At 36.2% G+C, this 15,391-nt stretch overlaps 1 protein-coding gene across 4 annotated transcripts in view; it reads right to left on the reverse strand.

Annotated features, from left to right (window-relative positions):
- INSC (INSC spindle orientation adaptor protein) overlaps nucleotides 1-15,391 on the reverse strand; it is a 137,576-nt gene that overhangs the window by 14,396 nt on the left and 107,789 nt on the right. For all 4 annotated transcript variants that reach the window (XM_027889883.1, XM_027889884.1, XM_027889885.1 and 1 more), the window contains 2 exons: nucleotides 3,425-3,596; nucleotides 1,093-1,271 (listed from right to left, as the gene is read on the reverse strand). In XM_027889883.1, coding sequence (XP_027745684.1) covers nucleotides 1,093-1,271; nucleotides 3,425-3,596 — 351 coding nt within the window. The remainder of the gene's footprint in view (nucleotides 1-1,092; nucleotides 1,272-3,424; nucleotides 3,597-15,391) is intronic.

Genomic DNA, 15,391 nt, shown 5'->3' on the forward strand with positions numbered 1-15,391 from the left:
CACACTCCTGAGCTGGAAAACTACTGAGTGCTATAATATAAGCTAAAGCAGCCCTCATAACCTGTCTAGAACACAAATACTCCAAGGTCCCTTGTGACTCAATTTCTGTGGCCTGGCTCCTGTTTAAGGGTGAACAGAGTTTTCTGTGGCAGCACAGATCCCAAGTCTACCATAAGTCATCTTTTGATTACTTCAGAGATGTGAAGGGCATGGGCTTGTGAGGCCTGAATTATGGACCTTTAGTTATATTCACAATGTTTCATAAACAGAAGCAGTTTAAGCAAGCTCGCTAGCAGCCTCAACCCTTTAGCAATAACTCCTGGAACCCTCAAGCCTGATACAGGTTACTCTGCTGGGACAAAATTAATCCCTGAGATACCAAATAAACAGTACCCCATTGCATGGCAGTACCTGAGAGGAGCAAAAGGATTCATCTGAATTCATCTGTGCATTAGCACAGATCTTTTAATTTTCTGTGTCTCTTTGCTAAAAAAAAAAAAAAAAAAAATGCGAGAAAGAAAGGGAAAGGCAGAAGTGCATTAGCAGCATTTGCCAGCAAAATTTGCAAACCATCTACCAAGGCAGTTAGGACTTGATCCAAAACCCACCAACGTCAATGGGCTTGGAATCAGATCCTTATTCAGCTTTTGGATCTAATTCATCTTTAAAATGACAACTTTATATTTAGGCTGTAGTCTCCATATATATCTTCTTTGCCTCAAAGCTCAGTCCAGTAAAGTTTTGAATACCTCCAAAGACGGAGATTCCACAGCCTCTCTGGGCCTCCGTGTCACTGTTTGGCCATCTTTACAATGGAAAAAACCCCATCTTAGTATCTTAGAAGTATGGAACTGTGCCTTCTTTTTTTTTTTTTTCTTTCTTTGTTGTGGAATCACATTAAAGCTGTCATATTTCATAATGCTCATTAAAAAAAAAAAAAAGGCAACAGAAGCAGAGTCGTATATTGAAAATAATCAAGAGTGGAATACGTGAAAGTTACTTCAGTTTGGCTGTGTCAAAACAGAGAGTGCTGAAACCTGTTGATTTTTACACAAATTTGCTCAGACAGCAGCTTGCTGAGAAACTCCTCACCTGATCTCGAGAATATGGAGTATCCACTAAGCGTTTGTCTGAACATGCTGCTAGAAGAATCTTCACTGCGTTTAACTGGAGCAATATTTCACAAGCCATGGTATCAAAGAAAGTAATGTTGGCAAGAGCTGCTGAAGCCAGCAAGAAAACTTCACCTGACGAGGCTTCTTGGCACAGTTCTAGGGAAGCAGAAAATAAGTTGAATAAAAGTCATTCCTTCATTGCAGTGTTTCAAAGCAATAGTTAAGCATCTGCAATCTGCAATAGTCATCTCAGTAGCCAAGACCAAGTACATAAACATCAAGATAAAAAAGGAAAAAAAAAAAAGTCTTAGTTTTTTCAATTATATAATATCATAGAATTGTTTAGGGTGGAAAAGACCTCTAAGATCATCGACTCCAACACTATAAACCCAGCACTACCAAGCTCACCACTAAACCATGTACCAGTGTGCCACACCTACACGTCTTCTTAATACCTCCAGGGATGGCAACTCAATCACTTCCCTGGGCAGTTTGTTCCAACACTTAACAACCCTTTCCTTTATGTAATTTCTTCTAATATCCAAACTAAACCTCCCCTAGCACAGCTTGAGGCCGTTTCCTTTTGGTCTATCACTTGTTACTTGGAAGAAGAGACCAACAACCATCTTGCTGCAACCATCTTGCTCTAATGAATGATATGGTCTACCTAGTATACCATTCTACAGGGAATATTTCACTGGATGTTGTTCAAAATAAACCTTGATATAACTAAATAAAATTAATAACAGGAGGCAAAAGCCTGACAGTAAATGATCCATAAGAGAATAATTCTGTTGTATATCCTCTGCTTTAGAATAAGGTACATATACATGTTACATATATTTGTCTATAATCAAAAATCATCTTGTTAGATTTTCCACCTTCAATAAAAAGTGCTGAAGAAACAGCTACCTTTTAATTCCTTGCACACATGTACTTTAACTAAGAAGCGAATCACCTGGTAATGGGATTTCTTCATGGTTTAAAAATTAAACATATTACAGTAATTCAATTACTGTAAATATTACAAGGAAACTGGTGTGTGAATCCTGAACCTGCTCTTGCAAAGTTATACACATTCTATTTTTAATGCTCACATTTCTTGGGCAGAATACATACTACTAAAATTCCTGTAGAACTTAAAACAGCAACAATCAAGGAAATGATCCACCAGCTAATACCTTCTAGACAGGCTGTTTAGATTGTCCCTTGTTTGTGGTACACTATAACCTTAAATAAATCAGGTCAGATCCCTCTAGTAGTATCGCTACAAGCAGTGCCAAGCTCAGCACAGGTTAATTCCACCCACTGGATTCAGGGCAGGTTTAGGACATAGGTTTGCTGCTAGACATCAGGAATAAATTGTTTCCTTGATTTCTACAACACTCTCTCTGTTTGGGCCTATTGAAGAATGCCTAAATACATCTCAGATAATTCCTAGCCACTGCAAAATCCTCAAACACTGGTACTACTATACTCTTTTTATGTTCTATTAAAAAACAAACACAAAATTGAAGTCCTGCAGTTTAACTGTAACCGTTGGGCTCAGTGGAGAAATATCCAAACGTACTGATCTATTATACATGAGAAATCAAACTAGATGACCCAAACTGTACATTCTGACATACAGCTCTGGGAAACTGAATTTCCAGATCAGAGAGAAGAGAATGCTTGAATGAAAGCTTCTGGTGCTTGAGAAGGTTGAAGCAGAGTGCCAGAAATAAGATATTTCTCTCATTAGAAAATAATGAGAAATATCATCTTGTTTTTCTGAAGTGTCCTCCCTGACCCAGGTTAAAGCAAATCTTGCTGTTACCTTTGTCTCATTTTACCATGTATCAGAGGCCCAGACAAGAAAGACTGATCTTTTATTTTCTTGTAACAATGCCCACAGATTACACTATGATCTACTTTTCCTCTGAATTATCATACAAATGTGGATGTATTGGTGAGTTGGAGTTCTAGTAAGTTTAAAAAATACAGCAGGCACAAACGATAGCAGCTCTCAGAAACTGCTTTTTTACAGATGAACATTGGACAAGAGGATGCTTTGCTGAGTCTTTCCTATGGCTCTTACTGTAGATTTTCATACAGATATTATTTTTACAAATACACAAAACTACTATTCAAATGTGGGCTGGAGTAAAAAACATTATGTAATTGCAGAGTGCTCAGATTCAGAATTTTAAATTGTTCTTTTATCTGTTAAGGGAAGTATGGTAAACATCATTTAGGGAATATGTCTATTGAAAGAGTCCTACCCCAACTTATTATTTTAATTGGACTCAGAAGTCCCACAGAGAACTTACTGACAAGTGCAGTCACAATTTCTTCCATATTTTCCAGAAAGCTGCTGAGATGCTGCATGAATGTGAGATGTGGAGATGTGATCTGTGCAATTACTGCTGCTGCTTCAGCATGAGTAGCTTCAGAATGGCTGTTATCAGTGAGAATGTCAGCCAGGCACAGTATCCCATCAACCTATGGAAAAACAATAGGTATAGGTTAGAAATACTCTAGGAAATACTTTGGCAATTAAAAGTCTCTTTTCTTGCCTGTGACTAAACTACCCAACTTATTTTCAAAAATAGCCTAAACTTGGTGGCACCTATGACGTAAGAAGTTTCAGCTATCAACTACAAATGAATTCAGCATCCAAGTTTGTTGGGCAGCAAAGAGTCTTGCATTTTCTTCTCCCTTAATGTTTCTCTTAAATCGATTTTGGTCAAACAAAGTTTTTTCTGACAGATGTCTCAAGTTAAACTTTCATCCAAAAATAAGCTCTGATAAGCAAATGCTTACTGCTACTACTCCACAACCTCATCTGAGCTCTTGTCTGAATGAATGTGTGTTTGCCTTGAAGAGTTGAGCCTGTGTATGCACTAAGCTCTAAGTAGACTTTTAGTTTTGCCACTTTTCTCTGAACTTGTCACAAAATGCTATTAAGACAACCCTGTCCAAACTGTTCCTAATGAGCTTGTACAGCATTTATATTAAAGTTAGGTACACATATTCCTTGTTTACTTTGAAGAGAAACAGAAAAATGAGTGAAACTACGTAAGTTTATGTTTTTAGAGTGTTTGAAGTGTTCTTACACTGTTCAGGCAGATAGATCACATATGCAGACTTTGCTTTAGGTTATTGGGGACCCACTGACACAGTGGAAGACACCAACAGAGCACCGCTGATGGGATCATCTGACAGCAACCAAATGCAGCAAGGGAACATTCTCTGCAGACAAGTGCATTATCTGTGAATTTTCAGATTAACAGCACTATGTTTCTTCCTGTTCAACATATCCCTGAATAAATTATCATGTTGACAAGCAAGTAGTTAGATCATAGAATCATTTAGATTGGAAAATACCTCCAAGATCATCAAGTTCAACCTCTGACTGAACAACAACTTGTCAGCTAGACCAGGCACTAAGTGCTACATCCAGTCATCTCTTGAACACTTCCATGTATAAGGACTACACCACCTCCTTGGGCAGTTCATTCCAATGCTTGACAACCCTTTCCATGGAGAAATTCTTCCTGATGTCCAATCTGAACATTCCCTGACACAGCTTGAGGCCATTTCCTCTTGTTCCCTCACTAGTTGCCTGGAAGAAAAGGCCGACTCCACCTTGCTACAGTCTCCTTTCAGGTAGCTGTAGAGAGTGATAAGGTCTCCCCTGATCCTCCTCTTCTCCAGGCTCAGGACATTTTATAGATATTAAGAGGAGATATGAAGGCTTAGTACTGAAATCTACTTCAAACAATCAAACAAAAACAAACCCACATTTGTGTCGTATTCTCACTAAGGCTCTCTTGGGTTTGTTGTTCAGAATGCATTCTCAGTCAATTCAAAGCTTCCTCTGAACATCCATAAGTCCCATCCATTATCTTCAGAAAGGGTATTTAGCAAATATCTTATTCTCATTTTTGTTATTTATTAATGCAGAATGTTGAGTTATCTTAACTACTTATCCTGCAATAGGTATGAATTAAAGTATTTGATAAGCAATGGCAGTTACTCTATTTTACAAGAAAAGCTCTCAGATTGATGGGGGCAAAAATTACCCTCTGGAAGATTATTCACTGGGATGCACTTTTTAATAGGCAATAGACTGTATCATTGAAATTCTAATAACATAGATAAATACAAAAGAAATTATATCTCTATTTTTCCTCAGATCACAAATGGGATTTAGTGTACAAGCTCAAGTACTGGCAAAAAGAGGAATAAATTTTCAACATTAAACTTTTCCTTGACAAGCTTTCAACATTAATCTACCTACAGCAAAATATTTCCTCCTAGTTATGGCAGAATTCTACAGCTTGAAACAGAAGATTCACATAATTCACTTGGCTTCAAGGTATATTAATAGATCTCAGTGTCAAGAATTAATATATGTCCTCACAGTATGATTTAGTTCCCAAAGTGTGCTAGACAATATCATATGCAAAACCCCCTCAATTTTGTCACCTTGAAACCTCCCAAGATCACACCTTGTCTGAGGTTCGAAGGATACTAATAGCAACAGTCAGTACAAAAAGTTAAATATATTCCAAGGCGTTTAAAAAATACTTCACAGGAAACTTCTTCTGAGATCTGGTCAGCAACTCTTCAGCTCTAAATTTACTGGTTAATATTCACTTCTTCAGTGACCTCAAAAAAATGACTTTAGAGTACTTTCATGCTACTTGAGAACAACTAACGGCTTATGAAAGACAGGTACAAGCACATGGTTAGATTTTTCAGTCACCACTGACTGTTTAACCTACACTGCAAAATACAAGCTTCTAACAATAAGGGGCTGTACTCAACTTTTAAATCGCATATTTGATTTCTTTATTTGCTAAGTAATTGTTTTTGGAAATTGGGAGTTGCTGAATTGTGAAAAAGAAGTGGGTATGTTTTTATTCAACACTAAGATAAATTACATATTTTGGATTCATGAAAGTCAGCTCTAGTTATTCTCCTTCCTATTCAGAATCATGTAAAATAATAACAAATTCAGCCTAAAATTTGCTCCATACGCTTTTTTTGTCCTGTCTTAAATATAGAAAATAAAATAATTCTACTTCAGCAGGCAACCATTTATAAGTGCCTAGCAATAAATTTTAAAATGACAGGGGAACAATCTAATAAAAGCACTTTAACATCCAAAAAGAAATTGCTGCTCAAAGCATTTTTATAATTAGCTTTCACACTGAAAGGAACTTTGGATGGCTGCCATGTTTTCTGTTTAATTTTGGTGAAGTAATCAGCTAAATGTCAAATCTGTTCGTCACCTTGGCAATACAAAAGAACCAGTTAGCCAGATAATGCAAACAAATGAAATCCATGAATGCAACAAAATGCTGTGGAGACTCTGCATTTGAGGAATGGTGTTCAGTAAATGCTTGATCACTAATATTTCAATATTGATAAATGGAAAAATGCCAGGAACTTACATCCTTATGAGTACAGCCCTGTTATAGGAACTTAATCCCACGGACAAAATAAATGTGTGACCATGTTACTGCATAGATCAAGCCTTCTGAAAGGAAATAATTTCTTTTCTCTGCAACAGGAATGAATGAGTTCTGGGGCAACACTCTTCTTTCTTCAGTATACCTGTCCTTTCTCCTGAAAATATTAAATAGAACTAGGCATCTGTTAAAGATACCAATACAGAACCTGGGATGAATTGCATTAACTTCATAATGTGAAATATTGCACACAACAGCAATCTTAACTGTGTGCTTTCAACAAGGAGGTTCCAGACAGGCTTTTCATGCCACTCTGGTAACCAAGACCCATTGTCTTCTTTCTAGTAATGTCTGTGCTCTTCTGTATAAAATGCTGCCAAAGGCCTTCTCTCACTGTATGACTTTCTCCACCATTCCAGTTTGCCCACTTAGTATTCAGATCTTTACATATTGATAAACAAACTTCCTCTTTTATTTTTTTCCCTTCTCTAAATTGATCTCTCAAGTCATCTTCTCAGATTGGAATGTCTTACAGGCTATCAGCTGACTTCCCACAGTCAGTCCTAGGAGAACTCTGTCAACCTCCAACTGGGTTCTTCTTGAAAGCAGCACCAGCAATTTCCAAAGCAGTTTTAAAGGAACAACGGAAGGGAGAAACAAGACAGAAAATATGAAAACACAAAGGGGATTGCCTCTCAGTCTCAGACTTCCCAGAAGAGAATTCCAAAAGCAGAATCTGCATCAAACAGCTAAGAACTGATAGATCAGAGCTGTGTTTGTTTTATTCTTTCACACATGCTGTGTAATAGCACCTCCTACTTGAAGTTAGGACAGGTTAACCACATAGGTGAAGACATGAACATTAGCAGACTAAACCAAATATGTATATGTAGATAAAAATCCAAACATATCAAAATTTATAGGATGAAGAAGATGGAGATAAATCAGGAAGGATGTAAAAGACACCATTTTCATAAAATATCTGAATCCACTCCTCAGGATTCACTATCTACTTTGCTCCCCAGGTCATCGCATGAACCATGAAGTCAATTCAGCATTCTGCAGCTCCATTGAAAATGTCATCCAGTTGAACACATATACTGTTATTTTAATAAGGTTTATCCTACATGAACTTCTGTAACTTATTCTGCACCTGTAGGAGATGTACAAGTCTTGTTTAATTTCTACATTCAAAGAATGGAAGAAAAAGTACCTTGCCCATAATTATCTTTCATGTGCTCTGCAGATAAAAACTGCCTTAGTTCCACTAACTGAGAACTGTGCCAGTTCATACCAGATGAAAATTTGTTCAACTGTTTTGAAAATGAAATTCTACATTAACAAAGTGATGCCATGAAAATGTCCACAAATATGATTCAAAGTAAACAAAGCTACTGCAGCAACTCCATGGCAGCAGCAGTGACCAGTGAACAAAACTGCAATGATTTTGTAACTGCTGCTGTACAACAGTGGCCATGGCACCTAATTTATAAACCCTATTGTATACACCATAGAATAATGTGGGGTCTGAATATGGGTTGAATGGTTCCCAACTCAGAAAGTTGAAATCTTCTGCCAGTAACAGCTTTGTATATAAACGGGTTCTGATCTGTGCTTTGGTTCACATCAGCTTCAACTATGGCTTCCTTCCCTCCTTCACAAAGTGGTCGAGCTAATAAAGATGTATTTGTTCTTTACATTTAGCCATCAAGGAGGAATGTGAAGTTGACATACATTATATAAGGAATACTGTTATATGGCATAAAAAAAAAAAAAAAAAAAAAAAAAAAAAAAAAAAAAAAAAAAAAAAAAAAAAAAAAAAAAAAAAAAAAAAAAAAAAAAAAAAAAAAAAAAAAAAAAAAAAAAAAAAAAAAAAAAAAAAAAAAAAAAAAAAAAAAAAAAAAAAAAAAAAAAAAAAAAAAAAAAAAAAAAAAAAAGATGTACTAGCTGTACTAGCTTGAAGAATGCATTAAATGTGGCAATGTGTAAGTAGCAATCTTGAAACTGTGTTGCATGGAGAAACAAGATGAAAGCAAGATGAAATGAGAGGATCCTTAGTCTTGGCTGACTAAGAGTGAAAGGATAAATTGTATGCAAATATTTTCTCCCCATGTAACCTAGAAAAAGCAGTAATGCACCTCAATACATGTTCTTTGGCACTAATAGATGCTCTAAGCTTGTTGCAGATAAAAGTACAACTGTTTGTGGAAGCAGTACTAGAGAATAAGTCATTGTATAGAACGGATGGAAAAATCAGTAAGATTCATATCCGGACTTCTCTCTTGTCTTTACTTCAAGGAAAAGAGAATAGTTGGTTTTGAACTCCCCAGTTTTGAGGACTGATCTGAAGGGTAAAGCCAGTCTTTTAACGTATTTCTGTCATTGATAAAAGAAAGCAGGAACTGCACTGCTGTTAGCCTAGCAACTCATATATTCCCACTCCCACAAATCTCAGCGTACAATGTTTCAAACTCCTCGCTACAAACATAGGTGAACCACCCAAAGATATGTTCAATTTGCCTGATCTATACCTCCAATATGATATGCCTCCAGTTCTACAGGATGAGTGCTGAGTGGCTACAGAGGACAGGAGAAGAGACTGCAAAGGAATTCACTTGCAGTTATACAGAAGTCGTCCAAGGTATAGATGCTTCTACTCAATCACACTGTTGATGTTTACAGAATTGGGATGTGTTGATAAAGCAGAAGGAAAACCTTCTGGTCACAAATTAGCATGGTGGCTTGGAAAAAAGAAATATAAAGTATATATATTTGCACTGGTCTTTGCACTCAGTATTTGTTATATCGTCTTTCTCCTACTCTGTCAAAAAATCACAGTAATGACTGTGCTATCTGTAGTATCAGGACCTTATATGAATAAGGAAGAATTATTTATGCTCACATATGACAAAGTTAGAGATTAAATTCTTCAAGTTATGTGACACATGACACCAAATATTTCTCAGATTCCTTTACCCTACATTTTGGAGGGCTGGACATGCTGGCGTGTTTTTAAGTTTCAGGAATTTATTCCTATTTGTAGGGTTTTCTTGGTAGATGCAATAAAAATTCCAGAAAGTACACACTTTTTTCTTTTAAATAATGAATAAGGCTTTGTATATTATATTTTGGGGTCTGAAATCCATTAAAATGAAGCCACACAGACCCAAAAAAGGACTTGTCAACAAGATAAGAGCAACTGTCAAGTGTTGCACAAGAATGCTGAACAAGATACTGGGACCTGAAGTCTGAATTAGAGAAAGACCATACATTAGTGGTTTTCATACGGCCCTCATTTTTATTTACCCTGGGGGATCATAGTCTGAAAAAAAAAAAAAAAAACTCACCTCAACTATTCCTATAAACAAACAGGGGCTCCAGGGCTACCCATAGCAGGGCACTCCAGAAAATGAGATGTGCTCACTGAAAAAAACATGCTCCAATCATCTGCTTTTAAATAAATAATGTCACAGACACTTTATTGCATGAGGGTATATTCTCAAACACCTGGTGTCTGCTACTTAAAAACAAGGACACTCTTTCAACATGTTTGATTACTTTGTATCATTTAGGTTTTGGCATGACACCACGGATTTTATTTTCAAGAAGTGTCTGTTAGTGTACCTCTTCACGAGAAAAAAAAAACCATGCACACCACGTTTTTAGAGGATCCTCTTATTCTATTACAAATAATAAGAAAGGGCCTCTATCAGCGTGGAGGTCACAGTCACTCATTATCACCTAATCTAACTCTTCATACTGTCTGTCTTCTCCCAGGAAAAGTATCTGATAATCTTCCTAGAATTCTGGATTTTTTTAAGTCAACATTTTGAAACTCTAACATGATTATGTTAAACAATTAATACTAATCTCTGGTACTATTATGACTCTAATTTCACATATAAAATCTCCTCTCATCAAATTAAAATTCTTGAACAGGTCATTATACCATGACTTAGATACAAACACAACCCTACCCTATTCTCAAAGAATGACAATGGAAACACCACAGCAGAAAGTAGAGTTAAATTAGAAAGGCAGAAAGAGTGATCAAGAAATGGATATAGCAGAGCATGTATCTTTTTTTTTTTTTTACTCTTAGTTTAAATTTAAGATTCTGCAAATGTATTTAAGAGAAACATCCTTATACAAACAATTTTCCTGCAAATATTTCTCATTTCAATGGTGTCAGTCAGTTTAGCCTGACAAATACCCTGTCTCTGAAATGCAAGGGTTCTGTAGTATTTGCATCATATGTACATTACCTAAATGCAATAAAGCAGTAGAAAATTTATCTAATATAATGTATATATATTTATAATATATACAGTAACTTCAACAAAAAAAATGTTTTTATGTCTAAATTCACACAACTGCCAGAACTGACTCAGTGTTTCACCCATGTTTCTCTTCTCAAAGCATTTTGTTGCTTTTAAGAAAAGTACTATGAGGCACAAAATATTAATATAATTGTTTGCTACCTTCATTACTTCACAATAGCAGTTCAACTATTTTAATAAATAATTTAAATAAATTAGCTCCAGAATCAACCTTGGATGTGCCAGATTTTTATTGGCAGAGAATTTTTACAAGCAAGTTATAGAGTTTTATGATAACCATTTATAATGAAAACACTCACAGCACTCTAGCTATAAAACTTTTAGTGAGCAACTCAATAAGAGTCCATTTGTGTTTTAATAACAACAGAGGAAATTGCTACCCTTATTCAAACAAGAATTTCAAAAAAGTAAAAATGTGGCAGTTTTCATCTGCTGAAAATTCATAGAACTTTACTCACTATAGAAGACTCAAGTTGTTTGGTTCTAAGATTCCTCTCCTGACAGTTAGGAAAGTCTCCTTGGGTCTCCTACACACATGGATTTATTTCTATGACTTCAGTGGCAATAGAGTGACTTCCAAATTGCTTTAAGCCTAAGAAATTCAAGTTTAGGATCAGCTGTTTGCATACAGTCTTTATGAGCAGTCAGAGGTCTACTATGAGCCATCAGGTAAAGTGATCTCAGATGTTTTTCTCTCCATTAACACCTTCCAGTACTGTTCTCTGGTCAAATACAGTTGCTACATTGGCTCTATATCAGAAGAAATAAGGACAATCCTTAAATGCTGAGAAAATTGAATATTTTTACAAGCTAATTTCAATTTTTCTTCTACTCAATATTTTTCACTGCCTTAACAGGTCTCAACACAAATAGTCACCCTTACCAAGGATAATAAATTTATATATTTAAAGGTAAGGTAGTATTTGAACGTTGCATTGAAGAAGGAACAAACCTACAAATTTGGTTACACTTTGAATAGAGGGGTTTTTTTCAACAAGCAAAGATAACTACAACACAGCGCTGTGATACAGGGGCAGTTCCAATTTGCATTCAAAATTGTATTTGCAAAAGTGAGGCTTGTTTTTATAAACAAATCAGAACTGACTGAAACTAAATTTATCTAGTGAGCAGATTCCAGCTTCAATAGTCCAGGATCTTCTCCAGTTATTTTTGATAGAAAAATCAGTAAGCCTTATGTTATGGCAAAGATAACACCTCACCTTGCCATATTTCAGCTGCGCAGATCTGGGAAAATAAACATGTTGTTTAGGAAAGTCCTAAATACTGTTCTGATTCTATCATCTAGTCACTGACTGCTTTTCTAATAATGTCCCTAATACATGAGCCAGTTTACTCACTCTTGGAGTAATACAAGAGATGTTATGACAGAAGGAACCTAACAACTAGCAAGTACTAAATATTAGAATTCCCCTATAACACTTTAGGTTCACTTATATAAACAGGAAAAACTCTCATTCCATATTCGAAACCAACCAAATCCTCCAAATTTGGAAAGCTCAAGTCTGGACCAGAAATTCCACAAAACCAAACTGCATTCTACCATCTGCCAGTCCATAATTAACGGAAGAAGAATGAATGCAGATCTCCACAGAATGGTACAGGGCTTCCCCTGGCTCCAGTAAAGGATCTCAGCACTAGGACTTCTGTTCCAGAGGGAAGCAGAGATAAATTATGGGACATTTAGAAGAGATATTAGAAAAGTGTGACAGGAAACTGGAGTATAAACATGTCAGTCTGGAACCAGAACTACCAAACCCTTGAGGCCAAAGAATGCAATTTTAGATCAATTGTTAAAAGTAACCCACACCTTTTATAATTGCTTATGACTAGATTAGTAGCCTCCAAACAAAAAATTCAGTCCAATCTCTCTTACACATTTTCTTTTCCTCTCTACATAACTTACTTGGAAAAAGAGATGTTCTAGCAAAGATAATGCAAAACTGTCTTGAACTGAGTCTCTGGTGTACTAAGAAACACTGTCTCTGTACATTCCGTGAGCAAAGAGCATACCTCAGGCTTAGTTTCACCCAAAATGTGTGAAAAGTGCCTTGCAATTCAGGCATGTTAATCATATGACAAACTGAAGTCTTATCATTCCCCAGGGAAATTTTGGGGCCATCAATAAAAGTCCTTGCACATGATCAAGACCAAGTTGAGCCAAGATCTATTCCCCATCCGGTATTGTCCCAAAGACTACAGGTCTTTACAGTCATGACCACTCTGAGACTGCCTAGACACAGAGATGTTCTGTTCACAATGTCTGGTCTAAAGTTCTGTATAAAAACCTAAACAACAGTTGTTACATTGGAGAAGTGGGCTTTTGTTTTCAAAATATTTATAGAGTTGTCAGTTCTTGAAGTGGTTTTGTGTGGGTATGTACAAGAGTTAGCATCACAGAGTTTTTGTTTGTGATTGTGCTTTTTTCTTATACCCAAAATCAAATGCCAATAGCATTTATGTTCATATTGTTTCACATTAAAATATATTCCATATTGCCAAGAGCAAAGAAAGCAAAAACAGTGTTGGAGTACTCTGATTAAATGCTTTCACTCAATGTCTTCTAGCAGTTTTTCCTGAAAGTTTGTGGACAAAGTTTGTGGACAAAGTTTGTCCCAACAATGTGAAATTTGGTCAACTGTGAGATTTATTAAATATGAATATGTTTACTAAACATGTCTTTACAGGCACAAAAAAAGCTAGCTTGCCATTCATATGTACATGACATTGCCCCTGAATATATACTCATTTTAAATGAGTTTCCACTTTGCTTTTCTTTCCTATCACTGTTCTGCCAGTCTTGGAAGTTACAATGAGTGACTGACAATTTTAGGGAGTACAGCATTTACATTTCACGTTCAGACCCCAGAGAGAAGATGTTTAAACAGTACTCAGACTTCAGCAGAGCAATGTATAGGAGGGTTTAGAGTCTTTTTCTGACACACTTCTTAAATTGCTTTGTAAAGCTTCTTTATCATGTATACAGGGAACTTTAAAAAAAAAAAATTTGCTTCTAATTAAAGTGTTGATTTCCACTCAGATATTCAGAGGTCCAAAAATTATTTACCATGAACTCTGTAGGTTCATTAGTCCCATCACCGACAAAAGATACTTTTGAAGCAAAGTAGAGCTCAACTTCCTTCTAGAAGATCCTTGCCCTGGCAGAAAACTAATGCTTCCTACTCCTTATGCACAAAGTCTGCTGGGTGTCTGTCATTTCCATTGCTAGCCATAATAGATTAGTCACCCAGCATCAACAGAGATGTTGGCTGGGGTTTTATTGGCACTTACAACTTAGATCCTTGGTTGCCCTACTGAAGACAAACTACAACCAGAGGTAAAAAAAAGGAGTCCCTGCAAAAATGAATGGCCAAGGTAAATGCAAGACAGTACCTACTCCAAAGCCCTAAGGATTTTAAAGAAAAATGCATTTGTTTCCATTCAAAATAGCTGGTCACAGACAACTCTGCTTAAAAGAAAATAAAAGTCAGTCTAATCAGTTGGCTTTTAAAGTGCTCAATTAACTGATCTTTCTTAATTCAATTAATTCTCAATCCATGTTGTGGAATAGGTCTTGTTATATCTTGTGCTATCTCTCTTTCTATGTTATTTTCTTTTTGCTTGAACTATGAAATACTACTTATTGGTATAAGCTTACTCTTTTAGCAGTAGAAGGATCAGAAGTCAGCACTCATAGTTTTCTTTAAAAACTGAGGGAAGAGGAAAGAGAAATGCCAGTGTCATCTCCACTTAAAATTACTTCCTTTTCCATTACCACTTTCAGCAATTGTCATTCTTTGTCTTTTGGGTTGTTTTGGGTGTTTTTTGGGGTTGTATGTTTGTTTGGGTTTTTTCCTGGAAAAAAATCAATTGTAATTACATGAGTATGTCTCAGTTACCTTTTTTGGTCTGGAAGTCTTGATCTGATTAATTGGACTTCTCTGTCCTAAGGTCTTCTCCAGTCCCCTAGTTCCTAAGTGCCTTACCTTCTTCACATGTTTTGTGGCAAGTGCTTCATTTTTACTGGTTCACACAAGATAGAAATCTTTCTAGCAGGGCAATGTGCCAAAAATTAGATGCAAGTGTGTTATTTCTCATATAAAGGAGCTTGAAGAGAAGATGAACCAAAGGAGAACAGCAAACAAAGAATTTTTACTCAGAGTAACATTGATATTTTGTGCAATGCGATGGCAAAGCCAGTAACACAAAGGGTGTGCTTCTCAGCCTAATCTGACACAGTGACACCAAAGTGCCATGGGTTGGGGAATTCAAACACTTCAGTTCCCTGGGTTAAAAATTGTCAAAAATCCTCTGTTAAGTGAAGGGAAAAGGAATTGTTTGCAGCCTTTAAACATACAAAATAAATTCCACTAACAGGAGCAGGAAGTCAGAAGACATGTGGCTACATCCATGAATATTTCCTAGGTGTGATACCATGATTTGTAACCCTGTTCTTATT

Source organism: Empidonax traillii, unplaced genomic scaffold (genome assembly GCF_003031625.1).
Source record: "Empidonax traillii isolate 1590-97213 ecotype Southwest subspecies unplaced genomic scaffold, ASM303162v1 scaffold274:size1118153, whole genome shotgun sequence".
Lineage (NCBI taxonomy): Eukaryota > Metazoa > Chordata > Aves > Passeriformes > Tyrannidae > Empidonax > Empidonax traillii.